Raw genomic sequence first — 22,609 nt, forward strand, 5'->3', positions numbered from 1 at the left:
TCCAGTAAAGATGAAAAAAATTAGAACCAAGTTGTATATCAACTCAGCAAAGCAAATACCTGATCGGTGTATTTCTTCAGAAGACAAAGATTGCTTTTTAACAGCTACAGCTCTAAGTAAACAGGCATGCCTTAGTATAAGCTGATTTCATCACATACAGACAGAGATGAGTGTTCAGCATCACTATGAATGTAAGTTACAATACTTCTAGAATACTTCTCATGAGTCACTCATCTGAACTCCTCTGCTGTTTCCTCCCTACTCCTGAGGGAATGAGGTGGAGTCAGGAAAAAGAACAGTCTGAAGCAAGAAATTAGTACCTTTCTTCCCAGTTTTGTTCTGTTTATTCCAGAGCATCTGCAGAATAGTTTTAACCCCTAGAGTCCACAGTTCTGCTTCTAAGGACAAGCAAAATAGCTCTGCTTGCACCTCATGATACCATAGGTAATTCCAACCTTTTCTCATGCAATTATACAGCCTCTGTTAGTCTAAAGAAATATTTCATATAGTCAGATATTATCTTTGAACACTTGGCAATTAATAAAATCCAGTATCTGAAAAGCCATTTCAGCTGAAATACAAATACAAATAATAAAAATAATCCAGCATTCATTCTAACTTTTCTCAACTAGAGAAACATAAGTTAATAATAAAAAATGTCTGTGATTCAGACATACTTTTCAGTTGTATACTTAAACACCCTGTAACATGTTAAAAATATCATCTGATCAAAGAGCAGTAAAGCACCTTGAAAGTGTTCAAAGTCTACTTACTAAGCAATTTTCTTTTTAAGACTTCTCTTTTATATGTCTGAACAATACACCTGCAGACAAACTCTTGGCTGAAGGACCATACAGCCATCATAGTACAAGATATGTAAATACCTTAAAAAAATTATCTATGTTGTCCAAAATATGGAGTCTAGCAATCAAAATGTGCAAAGACCAAAACCCAGAAAAAGAAATGCAACTCCCGTATCTATTAAAAGAAAGTGAAAATATGAGGGTCCTGCATCTTCCAACATGTTTTCTAGCTATGATATCACCTAGCACACTTTCCTTTTAGGCCAGATTTAAATTCACTGGCTGGGTACCCTGTGCACTTTCAGTGTACTACCCTGCAATTAAAGTTAACAATTCATTCTTACATTAACACACAGTACATAAAAGAAGTCCTCCAGTCCGTCTGAATTCATGGACTCAAGTTACTTCGTAGAAAATGCGTGTGCTCAGATTTATCAGCTGCACCCAACAGCAGCCACCTCTCTGTCTTTTGAGAAACAGAAGGCAGCTATTACATCCAACAGCTTTTCTAAATAACAACCACACAAGTCTGATGGTGGCATTGTCAGTCTTGTAAAATTGACAAGAAGTCAAAACAACTCCTGTTGCAGGGAAGAGAGACCACAAAAAGGTGACCTATCCACATATATTGTTATGAATGGCTAAGGTAAGTTTGCATCCATGAAGACAAACAAAGATCTTGAAAAACTACTTTAGCCACTGTGGCATGTATTTTGGACAGAAGACAGGTCCTTTTCTAATGCAATTTTTCTTTTTGGGAGGAGGTAAGTTGAGAGAAGATGACTTTTAAGATATCTTAAAATATCAGTTTAGTCAAAGAGAGAAGCAGGCAAAACACTTCAGCATTTGTTAAACCCACACAAACACAAAATTATTAGCTGTACACTTAAGGTTTTTGCAAGCATGACAGCTTTTAAAAATGTTTTCATAATACAGAAAGCAAGGCCCACAGGTTTGTTAAAAGTATTTCCACCTCTGGGCAGAACAAAGGCAGAAAAGACACTGATAGGAGCAGTTCTTCTGGCCTACTTAGTCCTTCCAGCTCAGATCATGGCCATGGCCAATTTTGGCAAATGAAAATGGCATCAATTACAATAATAACCAGAGTGTCCTTCCAGGAATAATTACCGAGGGCAGCAATTTCAGCTGTGCACACAGCTCTAAAAGCAGAGTTGACAAAAACAAAACAAAAATCAAAGGCTCAGCCTCAGCAGTCCCTGTTTGCTCTTTCACACGTCAACCACCCTCTCCCAGCACACCCAGCCCGTTGCTGGGAGGTGAGGCTGGACAGGAATGCCAACATGAGCAGAGCAAAAATAACAACCCAGACACACTGGAAGACCAATCCACTGTCACAGCTGGCACTGACAGCTGATGCTTCAGGTAATGATGCTATTACATTTTCCTAAGGAGAAGAAACAGGTAGCTTGGCTGGAGCAAATGAATGACTGCAGAATTCCTAATCATAGTTTTATATCATCTATAACCTTGCTTTGAAAGTGTTTGTACCAATCCTGTACACACTCCTATGAATTAACTAAAATATGATCCCACTAAATTACATTAGTGCAGCTGGTAAAACAACTGAGAGAATTCCCTTTGGGCCTGTGGGCACACACATACGCTGAGAATTAGTTCATCTCCTTTGATCTACTTTTCTACTGATCTATAGTCACGCTCAAGATGAACAGAGGAAGTGCTGATTTTACATATTTCCTCTTTGAAAATTTCTTCCTGCAATATTGTTCCCGCAGAGAAAAAAAAGAATCGAACTCATTATTCATTACAGCAAAACTAGCCCACATCACAGAAGGTCAACATAACATTGCCTTATTTTTCACCATGCAATAGGTTTGCTCTTCCCTCTTCAGTAGGAATTAAGGGGTTTGCGAATAGCACGTGGGATTCAAGGACAGACACTGTAACACACAAGAGCACCACAAGCCTCTCAGAGACTGCATCCTTGAACACCAGAAATTCCTTTGGATTTTCTAATGTAGGGCATAACAGGCTTCTTCTGTGTCTGATGCACTGAAACCAATTCTCTATGTTTGTATCCCAAGGAAAAGAAGCAATTCTCACCTGAAAGCTGCTTAGTAAAAAAAAACAAACCTGAGTGTAATCTTTCATTGCTACATGGGAAAAGAACAAGTCCCAATTTCCCTGGATTTGTATGCTTTTCTGGTTTGTTTTTGAACTGCTGTTTCTCCAGCAGATTATTAGAAACACATTACATTTGGTCTGTAGGGCTCAGCTTCCCCTCAGAGGGTAATTTAGCTGGATGGGCTATAAACCAATAGGCTCTATCCTTTTTCTAACCTTGGTTCTTTAGCTGGAAGGCTGGAAACCCCCTTAAAGGAAAGGCAGCACAAGGCAAAACACCCAGGTTCAGCACTGGACAGTGCTGGTGTTGAGACTGAAAATGAGGAGGTTCTCACTGGAGCCAAGATATCTAGCATAAAGTTTATCATTTCCTCATTAAAACTCTGCTGGGCTGCCATGTTGCTGAGCTTCTGAAGAAGAAAATGGTAGACAGGTGGATTTCCAGAAATGAGAACTGTTCTGCTGCCTGTGGTGAGTAACCATATCTCCATTATATTGATGACATATAAGACCTTTCATTGCAGAACATGTGATGAGCTTGTGATGACAGACAAATCAGTTAGTCCTTTCCAGGTCACATCAATGTTATCCTCCTAATACCATTCTTTAACACAGATGTGCCCAATCTTTTCCTTTTCCCCTTTTCTTTCCCCTGTAAAATTCACTAATTTTTTTTTCAGCACCATTTCAGTTAACACTGGAGCATGCATCTTTTTTGATGCTCCAAGAAATGTAGAAAGAACAAGGAAACCTGAAATTGGCTAAGAGCATATGAAACTATAGAGGAGATGGGTTCATAAAAAACACCTGAGTTCTGGAAGATAGGAACACTAGCAGGCAGCCATATAAAAATGTAACACAAACTCTAGTCTAGCATTCTACAAGACATTCTACACACTTAAAAAACAATCCTCATGACTGAATTTTTATCCTATACCACTTAACACATTTTAGGCAGGAAAGTCAAGTCAGTTATGCCAGTCAGAAGAGGACTTTCAAAGTTTTATGTCACCAGCCACATCAATCTTTGTGGGTAAGTTGCCATCGTTACAAAATGTTTGCTTTTATACATCTGTCAGAAGTTCCTATGGAATTCCCACATGACCAAAATCAGCAGTGGTTGGGAGTGCTCCACCAACATTTAGGAACTTGAGTCAGAAACACATACCACTTCCACTCAGACTATTATCTGGGAAACACTAAAAAAATGATTCATACCATTTTGAGCCATGGAAGGGAGGAAACATCATATTCAGCTATTTAAAACCTTCAGTGATGACACATCAGTTTAGAACATTTCCAGAACCAGTTGCTTTTCTCAAGTAACAAGCAGCAATTGCCTATTCAAAAAAATAAACAACACTAACAGACTTGCTTTCAACAGAACCATTCAACTATCAGAGAATTAGTAAAAAGGAAAGAGTTTGGATATTATTTTATTTTTTGCCCCTGCCCCCCCACCTCCTCCCAAAGCACAAAACCCAAGAAGCTCAGTGGATCTATTTCTGCTAGCCAAGGTCAGAGAGCTCATCAATCTCCAACTGCTAATTATGATTATTTAAGTTTGATTTTTAGTAGTATTTGCAAGAATCAGCTTGGATATGCTGCTACAGCAAACAGTCCATTACCTCTCTCATCTCAGCAATATTAGCAGGGTTTTATCTTAGTCCATGTTTTGCTTGGAATCACAGATGTGTTACTTCAGCAGCAAATACTAACAAAATGTTAATCCAGTCACAGAGCAAGAAGAGATGTAACTAATTAAGAGTGAGAAGTAACAAACAGCTGTGAAAAACTAAGAACCAGAGCAGAGCAATGCACCCAAATAAGTGTTAAATAGCACTCACTGGCTTCCAGTGGTTAAATGACCAAAAGGGGAAATAACACAGGTTGGACTGAGGAAAAAAATAAAACCTAAGTAGGAGCAACTACACCCAACAGGCTGCTTTACCTCTACTAGAAGAGCATCAGGAAGAGAATGCTTCCAAATCTGACCATCTTAGGGAAGGAAAGTTTACTCAGCTTCAAGTGTATGCCTGCTATTCACTCAAGTCTGGTAAGTAAAAGAACTAAAATGCATTATCTAGAGGAAACTATTTAGAATGACAGTGATAGCAGCATATATTTTCCAAGGGGACCACACAATTTCTGCTATTCAAAACAAAGCTCTGATTTTGTCAAGAAGCAAAGCTTCTTCAAAAGACCTGTTCAATACTTTTGTCATTACTGAAACTCTCCTAGTAGAAAGTTGAGGCAGTCCGTAATACTGAGGGGAGGAAGAGGCTGAATTATTTCATAGCTCTAAAAGAAAACAGAAAAACTGTGGCCTTTAAAAGTTTCTGTTCAGATTTTCCTACATTAGTCATGTGATGGTACAATCTGCCTGCAACCCAGTCTCCCCCTCCCTGTTCCACCCAGGGATGAGTGTTGTTGCTGGACAGAGGAGGCAAAAACAGGGGCACACTTCAATGGTGAGGGCTTTTTTGCCAGGATGGAGTTCAAGAGGGAAAGGGCCTGAATACATTAACTTTTTTTAGAAGATTTAAAAGTTTTCTTCTAAAGAAAACTTTTTTTAAAATAAGTTCTCTCTTCCAGAAGAGTTGTAATAATTAGAATAAACTTTAAATAAATATTTAACTATTATAATACTAAAAATGCATAAACATTCCTACTAGTGCAATACTTTTAATTCAGTTTTGGGTAGATAGGAATAGACTGACCACAGAAGCCACAGTTCAGCTGGCTTGCTCACATGTGAAATTTTGGTTTCCATACATACCAGGAACTCAAAATACTGTATGTAAGTGAGCAAAATTAATCCCAGTTGCTATGGATACCACATTGTTTTTTTTCTCTCTTCAGTATGTGAACAGTCAGTGTCACTGTAAACAAATTATTCTGATTATCTCTAAAATAGTGTGTGTCAATAGCTGCGTCAAGAATCAGGATTTGCTGCTTGGGGAAAGCTAAACTTGCTAGAAGTTTTTATGAATCCCTCACACCTCCCACATGTCCAAGAAAAAGCTCCTTTCTGGCAACTGAAAACACTCTATAAAACACAGCTGGACAAAATCCACATATTCACACACGCACACATACAGGCACTACTACAGGACGAGAGAGCTCGTCTAAAACTTCTGCAGCTGCCAAAATAGATGTGGCTTCTCCCAAACTAAGCAAGGAGAAACACAGCTGCAGACAAAAATCTTCCCTGCCTGCTTCAAACCTTCAAAGGAATCCTCCCCACAATGTCCAAAAGGGAAGCCACTCATAGGAGGGCTCTTACACATCACTACAGGATAAGAGCATGTATACAACCTTCATTCCTTAGTTACTTTTCCTAACAATTTTTCAATTCTGTATTTAGAAGATTAAAAAGCACTTTGCTTAAAAAGTCTATTACCAAATGAAATTTCATAAAATGCATCAGAGTATTGCTTTAGAATGCTAATTCAATTCTTACCACCCTAGAAATCTGTTTGTTGTTTGTAGGTTGCTTTATTTTTTTTTAAAAAGTGACATTTGAAAAACCTTATTAGTCTGATTTTCCCTGCTGGTGAGCAGACAGACTCTTCACTCCTCCCTTCCCCACATGATCCTTACACATTCACATCCTTTTCCTGAGCCAGCACAGGCAACTTGTATGACCCAACTGCCCCAATTTAGTTGGTTTTTTTTTCTGTTGAATTGTGTGAGCCAGCTCATCATGGGCCTGCAGCTGCCACAGAGCAGTGGGAGTGTTCAAACTGCTCACTGCAACAGACAGTGATGAGATGGCTTTGCAAACCCACACCCAACAACCAAGCTCCCTTCATCAACCATGTTATCAGAACTATTCCATTCCTTGTATTTTCCATAAAATATCTCAAAACAGTGTTCATGACACCTGAACTTTTCCAAACTTGGACACTATTATGACCAAGTATATCACTCCTTAAATTCTTTCCCATTACACGAAACCATAGTTATGCAAAGAATTCCATGTTTCTTCTCCCATGATTCAGTATGTAAATTGCTCCTAGTAAATTTCCTTTTAAAAAAAAGCATTTTGCAACACAGAAATTTCACAGATTGTGTTAATCAAACTGTCCCTACAGTACTAATAGTATTGAAAAACCGTATGGCTTTATGAAGAAAATACTAGAGAATTTTAGGGCCCAGACTTCAAAAAAAGCAGACAAATCCAATTACGTATCCAGAATCCACACACATGCAATTTATGTATTAAATACAAGCACAACAAGGTAGTTACAACTTTTACACAATTATCCATACATGATCTAAAATTTGTGAGTTTGGGGGGAGTTTTGTATTTTTTTTAATTTTTTTTTTTTAAATTAGGATTATTTTGGGCTTCATGTCTTCCAAAATCTTCCTAACACTGGCTTCAATCACTGATTTATTCAATTAAGATGACACCTAGAGGAGAACTTGCAAAGTAAATTTTGGCATTCCTAAGAGCCAACAAATTGCATTATAAAGGAATATTATCATACAGAAAGATGGTATCAAAACACAATACATAATACACATGAGACACATATTACTTATTCAAAATATTAAGAAAATTAACTTCTATACACCCTTGACTCTAAAACTCCTTTATGATTAGGTATCTTAGAACCTACAAATAAACAAACCCCACTCAGCAAATAAGCGGGTATAAAAAGGGAGTGTATTTGGTGAAGTTTTGTGGCAAAAACAAGGCCACAGTGCATCTTGTATGCAATCGTTTTCTACCTCTTCTTGGCAAGACAACTTTTATTTTATAAAAGCATTATGAAAATCAAATACCAGACTTCCATAAAATATATATATGTTAGGAAGACTTCAATATTTAGTAGCAAGAAATCAGTAATATGGTTAGGAATAGTCCTGTTTGTTTATATCTTACATACCCAGATGTGGAGTCTCTTCCCCAGAGAACACCTCATGCAACCTCAAGCATGCTTATAATGCAGGGTAATGAAGAGAGAACATCACTGAACTCATGAACTGGTTTGCAAACTAAACTAGAGTCTAGAAATAAACAAACTTACACATCTTGGTTAAAAAACACCACATAACTATGAAAATGTAACCTTTAAATCATGCAGATATAAATTTTAATAGCCTTGACTCAGCTGTTGTAACCTTCTCCCCTAGAGATTATTTCAGGCCCTGGAAAATAAAGGCAACCAACAATATTTTTCTGAAGAAGTGTTGATCACCCAAGTTTCTTTTTGGATGTACACTGACACCTCATGGCCATTTAAAAAATACTTAAGGTCTACACTCTTAGTTCTGTTTTTCTCTTTTTTAAAAACTCCAATTAATTTCCTTTTCTTTTAATGCAATATTGTCCTCTTTAGAAATGTCAGCCTTTAGATGACATTATTTGATCTACTGCTCCTTTTCTCTTAGTAAGAAACTACTTAGCATTAATTTTTGATGAGCACTGAGGAACCCCCACACAGACACTGAGTCACAGAAGACAGAAAAACAAGGTACCTCTTCTCTCCAGCTTCACACCCCGCAAACTTCAGAGAAGCAACCACAGCTGCTGTAACTCTTCAAAGAACAGAGAGACCAGGAAGATAAAGAGGACTATTGCCATATGAAAAATGAGACCTCCCCAAATGAAATGCTGCTCCCCAAATAACAGAAATAGCCTCTGGATAAATTTCTGATGCTACGCAAATGCCTTTTACTCTTTGAAGCACACGAAAACCTTCAAAGTTACACAAGTGATTACCTAAGAATATAAATAAAATTCACTACTTCCTCCAGATTCTCATACTGGAAGTAGAAGTGTGTTACTTTTCACTCTTTCCAGCAGGGTGACATGTATGAAAAAAACCACCAAACCTCTGCCATTTTTTCCTTCTTGTTTGAGAACTCTGTGGCATATCTATTAAATAGTCAAGTTACATACTACTTATCTCAAAACTGATAATCTGAGAAACTATTCCTTGCTAACTGTGAAAAATGAAGAGTAATATATATAACAGGCCTTTAATGTTACTTGCATTACCGACACTTTTAAAATACTATAGAGCTAACTGAATTAACATTATCCAAGAAACTTTAATATCCACAGAAAAAAAAGACTCATTCTTTTGAAATCTTTCTCTTTACCTAAATATGCAAGACAAAGCCATTTAGAGGACACTGTCAGTACTTAAAAATTAAAAGCAGCTACATTATACAATTTCTTTAGAGATGCTACTTCAATTTCTTAACCTTCTAAGAAAGAACACTTGACTTCTGTTCTCTGAAGTATTTATAACATTAATTAATACAATATTAATATTTTGGTAAAATCTGCAAAACTTTTCATTTTTAAAAGATAAAACTATTAAAAGCAAAAGTAAAAGTAAGCCTTTACTCCACGTCTTTACCAAACCTAAGGGAAGAAGAAAAGATTCTCAAAGCATTTACTTTTTACTTAATACAAGCTTTGTTTTACATATTTTGATATGGACTACCTGTAGCATTAAAACGTGATCAAGAAGGAAAAAAATATTCACTTTTCATATCAGAGAAACATCCAACCAGCTTCTTGTCCCACAGAACTCCTGGCTTTAACAGAGATGGAACAAGCAAACTGCCAGTCAGCATATTTTTACAACACACTCCTTCCCACCCCTGCCAAAAAGCAGCCGCTGATAAATTCCATTCATCATGGAACAAAGCTTATTTTTCAGTCATTACTATCAGCACCTGGTCAGCAGCAAGGGAAATATCACAAGTAGTCATTTATAAATTTATAAATGATTAAAATGAGGTCATCTTGAAGTGCACACTCAAGAAAGAATCCAAGGTAACACACTAAAAAATGTAACTTATTCTGTTCCCCATTATTTGCATTGAAGAGCTACCACAACATCTGCACAAATGCTAGACCACACATACTAAGTGCCACAGGCATTCACGTTTAAACTCAGCCAAAATTCAGACTCAAGTTTTCTGCATCAGGTGCCAGAATCAGTTAAAAAAATATAGGGAAAAGAAAAAAATTTAAAACCTGAACAAACAAAAAAAATCCCAACCAACAATGAACATCTACCCACCCTTTATTACTAAGACTAGGAGGAAAATAAATTTTATCTTCATCTGTTTAATCCACACAGTAATTTAAGTTATAGCAGCCTAAATGTTATATAATAGCACAGGATTTTATAATTGTTGAAAGGTCAAAGAAAGAAACATGCACCATTCTGGTACCCATGACACACAAATAATGGATATGTTAAAGTCTCTTATCTGTACATGACCAATGTGTTTGGATAGTTTGTAGCTGTCTCGTGACCCGGTTTCCTGAATAATTTACCCCTAAAGAACAATTTTCAGGCATAAACAATTCCTATAGAAAGTATGAAGTGGACTGGATGCTCCACCCAAAAATCAATCACCCATCTTTCAGCAAGTGCATTTCGGAAATATTGTAGCTAGCACTGTATCTCCAGTATTTCTAAATAAGGACGTGCATCACTTCTGTATTGGCGCAAAAGCAAAACAAGGTTTATCAGCTACCATGGTTTTCAGTTTCTAAACTAAACCACTGTAAGTCATCATCTTCACAGCCACTTCAATTCCAAGAAAGAGGTAAGGAAGAGAGGGGGATGCAAGAAAGAGGTAAGGAAGGGAGGGGGAAACCAACACTTTTCTCCAGGACATCTGCCAGGACACTTCCCTCTAATAGTATGATTTGCATTAAACTTTCTCTAGTTTGATTCCATGACAGGCCAGTCAAGGAAAACAACCACCAGATATATAACACCGTAAAAGATCAGATGACAGGACAGATCTGGAGCCTGATCTTCACACGGGCCCCAAATTATAGAAGGATATATACACCACAAAGTAGCTTGGCCTCCAGATTTCTAGCATGTGATGTTGAAGATGCAGCTCTTCAAAATTGAAAAAATACAACTGGTACCAGAAGTACAAAACAGAACCCACTTTATTATTATTATTAACAAAAAACATTTAACAGGATGATTAAAGAGGTATAAAATCCACTTGACCTTCAGTTAGAGATCCTCAGGGCAGCCAGGAGGGTGCACAGCAAGTTCACTACCTCAGACATGAGGAGGGCAGACTTTAGTGTGTTCAAGGACCCCCTTGGTAGAGTGCCACAGGACAGAGCCCTAGAGGGAAGAGGGGCCTAAGAGAGCTGGATGATTTTCAAAGATTGTCTGTTTCAGGTTCAAGAGCAATGTATCCCTACAAAGTTCGGGAAATAGTGAGGAACGCCAGAAGGCCTGCAGGGATGAACAAGGAGCTCCTGGACAAACAAACACAAACAGCCTACAGAGGGTGGAAGCATGGACAGATAGCCTGGGAGAAATACAGACAAATTGTCTGAACAGCCAGAGATCTGCTTAGGAAAGCTGAAGTACTGAAAGAAGTAAATCTATCCAAGGGCATTGAGGGTAAAAAAATAAAACTCCTTTAGGTACATCATTAATAGAAGAAAGACTGGGAAAAACATAGGTCTTCTCAGGAAGGATACAGAAGACCTGGTTATCTAGGATGTGAAGAAGGCTGAGGAACTCAGTGACTAGTCTGCCTTGGTTTTTACCAGCAAGTGCTCCAGCCACACTGCCCTATTTGCAGAAGGTGAAAGCAGGAACTGGGAACAAGAACAATCTCCCTCTGTAGGAGAAGGTCAAGTTCAAGACCCTCTAAAGAACCTGAAGGTGCAGAAGTCCATGGAACCTGGTAAGATACAACCATGGGTCCTGAGGCAACTGCCCAAGGATATGGCTAAGCTAATCCATCATATTTGAGAAGTCATGGAAGTCTCATGAAGTTCTCACTGACAGGAAAAGGGGGAATATAATTCCCGTTTTAAAAAAAGGAAATAAGGAAGCCCCAGGCAACTACAGGCTGGTCAGTCTCAGTGCTGGGCAGGATCATGGAACAGATCTTAACTTCTTTAAACGATGCTAAGGCACATGGAAAATAAGGTGGTGATTTGTGACAGTTAGCACTGGCTTCACTGAAGGCAAATCATGCCTGAGAAATTTGCTGGCTTTCTATGACAGGGTTGCAGCAGCGGTAGATGAGAGAAGGGCAACAGACATCACCCACCTGGACTTGTGAAAAGCATTTGACACTGTCCTGCATGATATTCTTGGCTTTAAATCAGACAGACATGGATTTGATGGATGGACCACACAGAGGATAAAATACTGGCTGGAGGGCCTCATTCAGAGAGCTGCGGTCAGAAGCTCAATGTCCAAGTGGAGAACAGTGATCAGTGATGTTCCTCAGGGGTCAGTATTTGGGCTGGTCCTTTTTAACATTTTTGTCAGTGACATGGACAGTGGGAACAAGTGCACCCTCAGCAAGTTTGCCAGCAATACCAAGATGCGTGGGGTGTGGCGTGGCGTGTGGGCACACTGAAGGGATGCCATCCAGAGGGAGCTTCATGGCCTTGAGAGGTGGGTCTGTGTGAACCTCATGTGGTTCTACACAGCCAAGTGCAAAGTCCTGCTTGTGGGTTGGGGCAATCCCAAACACAAGTACAGACTGGGCTGAAAATGGATTGAGTAACCCTGTGGAGAAGGACCCAGGTGTGTGGGTGGACAATTGTAACCCAGCAGTGCTTGCAGCACAGAGTGCCAAATGTGTCCTGGGCTGCATCAAAAGCTGTGTGGCCAGCAGCCCAAGGGAGGTGATTCTCCTGCTCTGTTCTGCTCTGGTGAGACCCCACCTGAAGTGCTGTGTCTTGTTCTGGGGCCCCCAGCACAACAAAGACTTTGACCTGTTGGAACGAGCCCTGGGGAGAGACACTAAGTTGATCACAGACAGTGATCAGTGATACAGGGACAGTAGCACCTCTCCTACAAGCACAGGCTGAGAGAGCTGAGTTTGCTCAGCCTGGAGAAGAGAAGAGAAGGCTCCAGGGAGACCTTAGAACAGCCTTCCAGGACCTAAAGGGGGCCTTGAAGAAAGCTGGAAAGAAGCTTTTCACAAGAGTATGGAGTGACAGGACAAGGAGGAATGGCCTTAAACTAGGTAGGTTCAGATTAGGTATTAGGAAAAAATTCTTTTCTATAAGGGTGGTGAGGTACAGATTTCTGAGAGAGGCTGTGGACTCCCCATCCCTGGAAGTAGTCAAGACCTGGCTGGCTGGAGCTCTGAGCAACCTGGTCTAGTGGGAGTTGTCCCTGCCCATGGAAGGGGTATTGGAACTGGATGAACTCTTAGATCCCTTCCAACTCAAACCATTCTATTCAGGGAAAGAGACCAATGGATTCCTCTCTTCTTGGGGAAAATACAAAAAGTTATTTGGAGCACTTCAACAACACTATGAACGATTTTACTCCTGGAAATCAGTGAAAATATAGCCATTTTTCCCCCTGCAAGGACTAACTTAAAGCATACTCCTCAGAAAGGTACAATGTCACAGGTCCCCACTGGGCTTCACCACACAGTACCAAATCAGGATGCAGAGGTTGACTCCATAGACTGATGGGGGCAGGCAGAGGTTCTGCAAACCTCAGCATGTTCACTACTAAGGAATGCTTACTTTCAATCTAATTACAGTCCTGTATCAGTAAACTGAAGCACCTCTGGGTTTCGGGGGTTTTGCTGGTTCTACTTTTTTTGTATGTATTTTTGGTTGGATTTTTTTAAGGTTTCTACCAGTTTCAGGGTTTTCTAAGTATTAACAAAATTTTTCCAATTCAAGAAGGAGAAAAACCCAAATTACTCACACTAGCTGGAAGTTAGAAACTTCTCATATATTCAAGTGTGTAGCAGTTGCACAGCTTCTCAGTGAAAATTAAGGTTTATGAGGGTAGGGCAGAGGAGGCAGACAAGAACAAAAAACCAGTACAATGATAATACCCAGCACTTATGCACATCTTGATGCTTCTTAATCATTACGCTACTTGACCCAAATTTATGTGCAAAGTTTACAACTTTGTGGGGCAAGGAGATGCAAAAAGATGCCCCTTCTTCCTCAATGATAGCAGAGGAAATTATAACAAAGAATTCCTTATAGAGGAGGCTTTTGAAAATATCAGTCACAGCCCAAAAAAAATAGCTACATAAATTGAACAGTTTGGGGAGGTTATTCTAACCAAGATCTTAAAGAGTTCTGTGTGCCATTTCTCTCCTGATGCTGAGCATGAGTTTGGTGATCTATTCAGATTCTGAATATAATTTGCCTTGAGATCCTGGAAAGACATAATCATCCTAACCATATGGTAAATATCACAAACTGAACACCTTTGCGCAAATCATAACAACTACAGAAACATCCAGAAGAAACAAAAGGAGTATAGTGGAACCATCTGAAGTCCCTACTAGTCTCAACAGGAATGTGTCTTGCAAAAGAGGTCTTTAGGCAGACAATTTTGCTGCAAATGCTGCAAGTATAGTCAGGAGTACCGACAAGCAACACTTACCAACCAAAGACACTCTTAATCTCTGTGAGTTAAGAGTCTTGCTGAACATCACTCACAAGGGAGATGGCTTCCACTGCACTCCAACTGGGGAGCCCCCAGCAGCCAAACCAGGCCCTGTATGGACAGGGCCAGAAGTATTCTATTTATGGGGGACATGGACTGCCAGGCTGTCCAAGGTCCCAACAGAGACCAGTTCAACAGAGACAAGTGTGAGATCAGCTCTCAGTGGGCTGTGAAAAGCAAACAACTACTACTTACTTCAGTAAAGTAAGTACTTCAGACTTGCCCATATGGAGCTCTAAGACAAATCACAGCTTTTGGGTTTGATTTTGAAAGTCACATGTTTCAGCAGCAGAAATGAAGAAAGAAAGGGTTACTGTATAAGCATGAAAGGCTAAGCGAGGTTCATGTCTCACACCACTAAAGCAAAAACTTCCAGCAACTGAAACTACAATTTCATGACAATCTTCCTCATCCAGTACAAGAAAGTTGTTGAGACTGGAGAGAGAAGTACTGAAACCACTTCCTCTTACATCCAGCAACAATTCCTCTGCTTAGAAATCTATCATACTATCATGAAGCAAAGTTCTACCAAAATTGTTCTAATATCATTGTTACTGCTCCCAAAATCTGGTGCTTTCAAGATAATATGAACAATGCACCTTTTCATTACTGGCAAGAAGTATTACTGCTGTTTGTTTCAACATCACAGTCTACATGGAGTTGGTATGTGGAACAGGCTAAGAACATGCTAAGTGACAACAGCTTCCAATTTTCTAACCTGGTGGTAGCAACACAGAAAAAAAAAACATGTAAGTGCTACTTCTTTCAAAGTAGAAGTCTTCTTCAATACAGAACCAGCACAGTAAAAAAAATAAATTAATTAGAACCCATAAATATGCAGTCTGTTGGTGAAAAATGGCCTTCTCAGCTTTTATTAGCAGTAATATTCTGAAATTATGTACACTAGTTTCTCAGGTAAATTTACTTTTTAAGTCAAGCATTGAAAACTAATACGCTTTTCCAAAAATCCAGAATAATCTACAAATAGCCAGTTCTTCCTCAATAGACGAGAAAAAGATGGGACAGACATCTTCTCTAAGCTCTTATGATTTTTTCACTATCACTAAGGTTTCATAGATTTCATAAGGTTCACTAAGGTTTACATATCTTTCCCTCCATAACTGTTTCAGCTTAGCAAGAGGAATCAACAAAAAATAGAACAGCTTAAAAGTGTTTTGGCCTGCATCAAGAGCAAAGCAACTACTTCTTTGAGACCTATGTAAAAAAAATTTACAGAAAACCTGTGCAAGATGGGAAGAACAGTGGCTTCATACCACTAAAGCAGTTATGCAAGCAAACTCTAATTTAGACTTTTGTCGACAGGGAGTACTTTGTTCAGAATCCATGGATGCTACACTGGCAATAGTAGCACATGATAATCTCCTCTAGGGAGAGTCTAGCCCTAGGAGAGAGCTTGACAGTAATGCTCTTTTTACAGTCTCAAAACTACTTTTTAAGTGTAAAAAGTCTTGATCTATTTTCCCATGCTAGGAGGAAGAGAGGAAATAGCTGAACTAGTCTAAACCAGAAAGCAATAGACCAGTCAAGAGTCACTGTCATGGTTAAACAGGAAAACATGCTTCAGTTAAAAAAATTAAAAATAAAAAAATCTGTAATTTCAAGTGAAATGATGAGTTTAGTCTTGAAACTGGGACACATAAAACATAGTTCAGAATCTGAAGCAAAAAATCCCCAATATATAAGAAATGACAGCAAATGCAACTTCAGGTACAAAGCTAAAGCTCACCTCTTGCACTAAAGCAGTAATGGAAATCTAATTGTGCTCTCCTAAAGGCTTCCATCACCAGTGACCTGCACTATCAACCTAAACCAATTTTTCTCATGACCTTCTACAATCCAGATACTATCAAAATAAAAACAGTTAGCAAAAAAAGTGCTTCCACAAACCATATGACCTCATAACAAGTTTACTTGTTAAATTACAGGCATCATATCCTGACAAGTTTCACTCTTTTTTTGCTTATCCATTTTATTTACATGTCAGCATAGGTAGTTACAGTAGTTACCTTTGTCCAAACACACAAAGGACAGAAACACTGCACACAAAACATTAGCTCAAGGTACTCAGTGTACTGGTATTGGCTGGGACAGAGGTTAATTTTCTTCACAGTAGCTGAATGGGGCTGTGTTTTGGATTTGTGATAAAAACAATAACACAGGGTTGTTTTAGTTATTGCTGAGCTGTGCTTGAACAGCACCGAGGCCTTTTCTGCTTCTCACAATGCCCCACCAGCAAGCAGGCTGGTGATCTGAAAGCTAGAAGGGACAGAGCTGGGACAGCTGACCCCAACTGACCCAAGAGATACCCCATGCCATATGAGATCACTCAGCAAATAAAGATGAGGGACAGTGGACGAAGAGAGGAGTGTTTGGAGTGATGGCATTTGTCTTCCTAAGTCATCATTATGTGTGATGGGGCCCTGCTTTCCTGGAGATGGCTCAACTCCTGCCTGCCCATGGGAAGCGGTGAATGAAGTGGTGAATGAACTCCTTGTTTTGCTTTGCTTGCATGCACAGTTTTTGCTTTCCCTATTGAACTGGCTTTATCTCAACCCACGATTTTTCTCATGTTTATGTTTCTGATTCTCTCCCCCACTGCACTGGTGGGGAATGAGCAGGTGCCTGCATGGGCCTAAGCTGCCCACCGGGATCAAACCAAGCTAGAAAAATGGCAGAATTAAGGTAACATACAACCTTGATATATCTACCTTAAACAGAATAAAGACAGTGCTTAATTACACATCCCTACTACTTTGAAGTTAGGAGGATAAGTGTCTTTTAATTAAGAAGTCTATCCACATTACCAGCTCTAAACATTTTGGATATTCCTTTATAGATGAGTTCTGTAAGGGGGAATCAATGAAACTTACGTCATAGAAGACATGGTGGATTTCATTAAATTTACTTATTTTGCTATTTTAATAAATAACACAAGAAGTTGAAGAACATTAGGAGAACAAAGAAATACACAACAGGAAACAGAGTACTTAATGAAATTATACAGAAGTGTCTTACCCTGTAAAATGCCATGTGACTGTAGTAGCCTTTATGCATCATGAGACAGGAACACTTACATTGGAGTTGAAATGGCCACAGGCAAAATTAATTCCTAATTTACAGGAAAAAAAATTCAGAACTTAAATCCTCTTTCACTAGGTTTAAATAAAACCCAATATATCACATGCTGGATATATTTTACAGGAACAATTACTGTCACCTCAGAAGCAAATGTTTTAAGTATGCTAAAACTGTTGAGATAGTTTACTGAGGCAAACAAAACCTTAGGTAATTAACTTTTTTCTTTTGCAAAATAAGAAGCACAGCTGGCATACTGATAAGCCAATACTTCGGGACAGAAGAACTGGCAGCATAGTCAGCAACACGTGACATTTCCTGTGCCAGAGAGGAGATCTCTGGAAGCTTCAATGTATTTATATAAACAGTTTCAGTCTTTACTGCTATTAGGTTTTACTAGCGGATTTCCTCTCTGTGGACCAAAACAAGTGAATCATTATTTTCCCCTCCTCCTTTACACATCATATTTACAAAGAAAGCCTAGCTTTCACAGATGCCTCCTTTCCACCTGAGGAAGGGCAAAAGGGGAGAGCAGGGAACAAACCTCAACAGATTAAGCTGTCATAATTAAGAGGGGGAATAGAATGCAAATAGCAAGGTAACAGCTGTGGTAAGCAGGTACAGAACAATCCCAAATAAGTGTATGATTACAACATTGTTTAGATGAGTCTTAATTATAAATTAATAACTCAGGTCAAAAAACAATCTTCAGTCACCTTTCTAAAGTGGGCAGAGTAGCATGTGACATATTCAGCCCCAGCAGAGCTAAGAACAAAGAGGGACTACTGCTGTAGTTACATGTTTCCCCAGTGTTTTCTTTGTGCTGTCACTGCATTTACCTTACTGTCCCATAGGCTGACCTATAGAGAACAACTGGCAGAAAGCTAAAAGTGTTTTTTGCTACTTCAGCCGCCAAATTTGCCTGCTGTAAGATCTGCCAAACAACAAGAGAACAGCCAGGAAACTTCCAAGGGAGGGATATGAAGGGAGACTACCTTTTCTAGCAAGAGCTTGTAGTTTGAAGTCTTTTTAAAAACAGCACTTAGGATGGATTTGCTGATCTGTGCAGATGTACCTTGGCTACTGGTCTCATCTACAAATCAGACCTTTAATCATATTCCCAAACAGTGCTGTAAAAAGTCTTAAATGTCTTAACTTTCTTAGAAACAAAGTATAATTTTGCTGCCCAGCAATTTTTATAGTGCTCAAGTCTGTAAGAATCAGAAGATAAAGAGTATAAACCATCAGTGGCAGTGCATCATCTTTTCTCTAACTTCTGCACCCCACCATCATTTCTGTCCACACACAGTGCCCAGCAGGTCAAGCAGACAGCACACCTCAGATATGTGAGCTGGAGAGATGTGAGGCCACCCGCAGTATCCCATGACCACCCCACTCCACCTGCAACACTCTCCCCTTAGACACACCAATATCCTTTATCTTACCCAAGCAAACTTTTGCATAGATTAGCACAGGGAAATATTTTGAGCACTTTGAATATTGCTCAGAATATTGGTTTAATATACTGAATATTTTTATAAGCTTGTTCATCAAAAGTTACCCTGAAATGTCTAAATGTAGGATTCAAACATTACTTCTATAATACATTTTGATCTGCCATTAGATATTATTTTTTGATCTCAGCATTTTTATACTTGATGTTTATGTTCATATGTGTGCTTACATTGTATTGTTTTGGATTGAAGATTATTTTCAATCATGGAATCATAGGATGGGTGAGGTTGGAAGGGATCACAATGGGTGATCTGGTCCAACCTCCCTGCTCAAGCAGAGTCATCCTAGAGCACATGGCACAGGATTGCATCCAGATGATTCTTGAGTATCTCCAGTGACAGAGACTCTGCAATAATTCACAGAATCCAGAATATCTAAACTGAACAGCAGAATGATGGTGGGGTGGAAAAGCTTAGTTTTAACAGTTCTTTTATCCTATAAATTTTCAGTCAGACTTTCCAAGAGGTCATGTTATTCTGAAAAATAATATGGAATATTGTATGCAAATGTACCAGGAGTGTAAAGTAATATTCTAACTTTTTCAGTTTGAAAGAAAGAAAAGAGAGTGATTAGTGGAAATCACTTTAAAAAAACCAAAACCAAAACCAAGAGCAGCAAAACCAATCCTTGTCACTTGGTGGCAGCACACCAAAGAAAACCAAAACACTTGCGCAAGACCAAAAAATTTCTTTCCTGCCAGTACATGCTACTACTTTAACATCTCTCCTACAGGTGCCAGAATTCCTGGAAGGATCTAGTCACTTCACATATTTAAGGTAAGCACCTAAATTTTTAAGACTGAATTTCACATTCAAGATGCTAAAGGCTCAAAATTAAAAGAGCTTTATTTCAGTCTTTTTGACATGCTTAGAGGTTCACATACCTCCACCAAAATTGCCAGAAATTTGCTAGACAGTGTTCCCAGACAGGCGCAAGGCTGAGCAAGCAAACAGAAGCAATACTTGAAAACTTAACATCCCAACAGTTCCTAATATAAGGTCCCTAAAAAAAGGGAGTCTGAGTCAGATGCACCATCGATTTGGATTTCATGCCATCAGAAAAGGCCTGACTACACACCAGAAAACTCATTACCATCCTACATCTCTTCCACCAGCTGAAACTCTTGCCAGTGTCACACATGAAAGGCAACACTGCACACAGTAAGTCCCCAACAGCGCTATTGTTGTCAGTGACAATGAACGAGAACTGAGTCTTTACCCATTTAAATAATTGATGTTAAGCAAAGGTTAGATTTAATTAAATTAGTAATATTTAATAATAATTAAATAATTTAGCAAACACTTTCAAGAAACATTTGAAACTACTACTGAAGCACAAAAGAGATGCAATGAGAACACAAAGATCTGCTGACTTCCTTCTCCTCTGAGTAATGTTGTAGCAGAGGGTCATTTATCAAAGGGGCAACAGGATCACTATCTTTTCTCTCAAACTGGTCTTCTACACACAGATGTACAAAGACATACAAACTATACAATGTCTTATTCCTGTAACCACATGATTAACAGCTTTGTTTTGCATTATTTGTAATCTAGATGCCAAATTTACAAATAAAACATTACCATAGGCTATGACATCATTAACACACAAGTTGCAATGACAGTTCTATTTTCTGTACATTAGATCTTTATTAGTATAACTACAAGATTTAAAACACCATCATTTCTTAATAACAATCCCATACAAAAGCAACTAGTAAAGTCTTTATAGCACTGAGGGTATTTTGTACCAAACATAAAATGATATTATCCAAACAATTGATTTCTGGAACAAAGAATTAGAGCTTAAAAGAGCAGAGTATTCATATGCAAGCTTCAGGGAGATAAAGTCATCAGTTTAAGCCAAGCATTAGGAAGTAAGTATGACTTGTACCACAGAAGAGTGACTGCAATAAAAATACTACATAAATTCAAGTAGAGAAGATAAGCTCTAGCTCCTTTCCCCCTACCTAACCAAATAGCTTACTGTTGTCTAGTACACTTGCAGTCTGGTAGGGGCCCTTCAGTTTTATCAGCCTCATTAAAACTGCATTTTCAGTGGGACACACATGAAACAACAGCCTAATCCAGCATCACAGCAAGAAGATAAAATGGAGACGAAAGGAGAGAGATGAAAGTGAACACAGAAGGCAAGAGAAACACAGCAGTTTGCCATCAGAGGGAGTACGAGCCTTAAATAAGAGTGTTCAGCTTCCACGTGGGATCAGACACACAGTTCTGTGATTATGAACACCTACACAGATTTAAGGGAGGGCTAGTCCTCAAAATTCTTGTTGAGAAACAGCATATATGTGAAAGAGCTGCAAGAAAACAAAGGTTTTGTTGAAAAACAGCTGCTATACTATTTTTACAAATAGAAAGACATAGCCATGGGACAATGAAAAACAATTTCAAAGTTCTGCCCATGTAACTTACTAATATTAAAAAACCCAAAAAAGTTAGGAAAACACGCTCCTGATCCATTTTTTCAGTAAATTTACTGCCTTCAAAACAAACAAAAAAAAGCATTCTATATCACAACATGGAACTTGATTCTGGGCCTGACCAAAATGAAAAGGGAAACACTAAACAAATAAGGCACATTTATCAATACATATATCAACCTGCACTTTATCCCAAATTCTCAGCTCCGCTTTGGTGCTGTTCAGTGCCAAGAGTGCCTTCAACACACTGCATGCTCCTCAACATTACCTGTAAGAGCAGATCCTCAGCTGAGGCATGGAGAAAAGAGAGGTGAATGATTTTGTGTAAAAAGAAATAATATTCCACCACTACCACCACCACACACAAGTTTCCAAGATTGCTTTTTTCTCCCTGCTCCTAAAGAGAAAAGATAAACCATTCAGCATATTCAAGACTGCCAGACAAGGTCTTGATGAAGCGCTATCAGACCCACTGTGTTTCAGAAGGGAAAATGCCCATTTATCCATATCCCAAGTTGCAGATTACACTAACTTCCTCATACACAAGGAAAAAACACTTCTCTATATTCCAGAGGTACTGAAAAAGTAGCAGAGTAGGTCTACAGTACCTCAGTGTATTTTCTACATTCAAACAATGGAGCCATTAATTTGCTCATCTTCATTTTTCCTATTTAAAAGTAGTCTCAGCAAAATCAACAGAGGTCTGGCATCTTTTAAAAATAGTGTCAATTACATTTTAGATAGGAGAAAAAACAGACTTCTTCCCTAATTTTAAAAGGAAGGTGAACTAAAACCTGATTGAATCATAACAAAATAACACTCGGGGTGGCGAGAGGGAAACACTCTTTTTCACAGGAATCAAAAGCTGGAGGCACATACTTGGTGTTAAGTACGTCGCCTGCTAAGGACAAGTGTAAATGAGTCATACCATCTGTACTCACATTCAAATGATAGTCTGGCAAGATAGCAGGGATAGCACAAAGCAATATGACGCTCTGCTCTTAATACTATGGATGCAGTTAAACTGGGAAATAGAGGGAGACTTAGCAGTTAAACTAAGAACTACCTACAGTGACAGGCACTGAACACCTTATTCTCGGAATTTATAATTATTTGTAGAATGCTACACAGAAATCTGTAGTACAGCGGTACCTACAAGCTCACATATAACAGTTCTGCAGAGG

The 22,609-nt window shown here is 38.8% G+C and overlaps 1 protein-coding gene across 2 annotated transcripts in view; it reads right to left on the reverse strand.

Annotated features, from left to right (window-relative positions):
• The window catches only part of ANKRD28 (ankyrin repeat domain 28), a 120,615-nt gene that overhangs the window by 78,375 nt on the left and 19,631 nt on the right, over positions 1-22,609 (reverse strand). The window contains exon 2 of one of the 2 annotated variants that reach the window (XM_058831008.1): positions 17,411-17,504. The exons of the other annotated variant lie outside the window; for it this stretch is intronic. Coding sequence (XP_058686991.1) covers positions 17,411-17,452 — 42 coding nt within the window. The 5' untranslated portion in view covers positions 17,453-17,504. The remainder of the gene's footprint in view (positions 1-17,410; positions 17,505-22,609) is intronic. 2 annotated transcript variants of the gene reach the window in all.

The sequence above is a fragment of the Poecile atricapillus genome, chromosome 2, assembly GCF_030490865.1.
Source record: "Poecile atricapillus isolate bPoeAtr1 chromosome 2, bPoeAtr1.hap1, whole genome shotgun sequence".
Classification (NCBI taxonomy): domain Eukaryota; kingdom Metazoa; phylum Chordata; class Aves; order Passeriformes; family Paridae; genus Poecile; species Poecile atricapillus.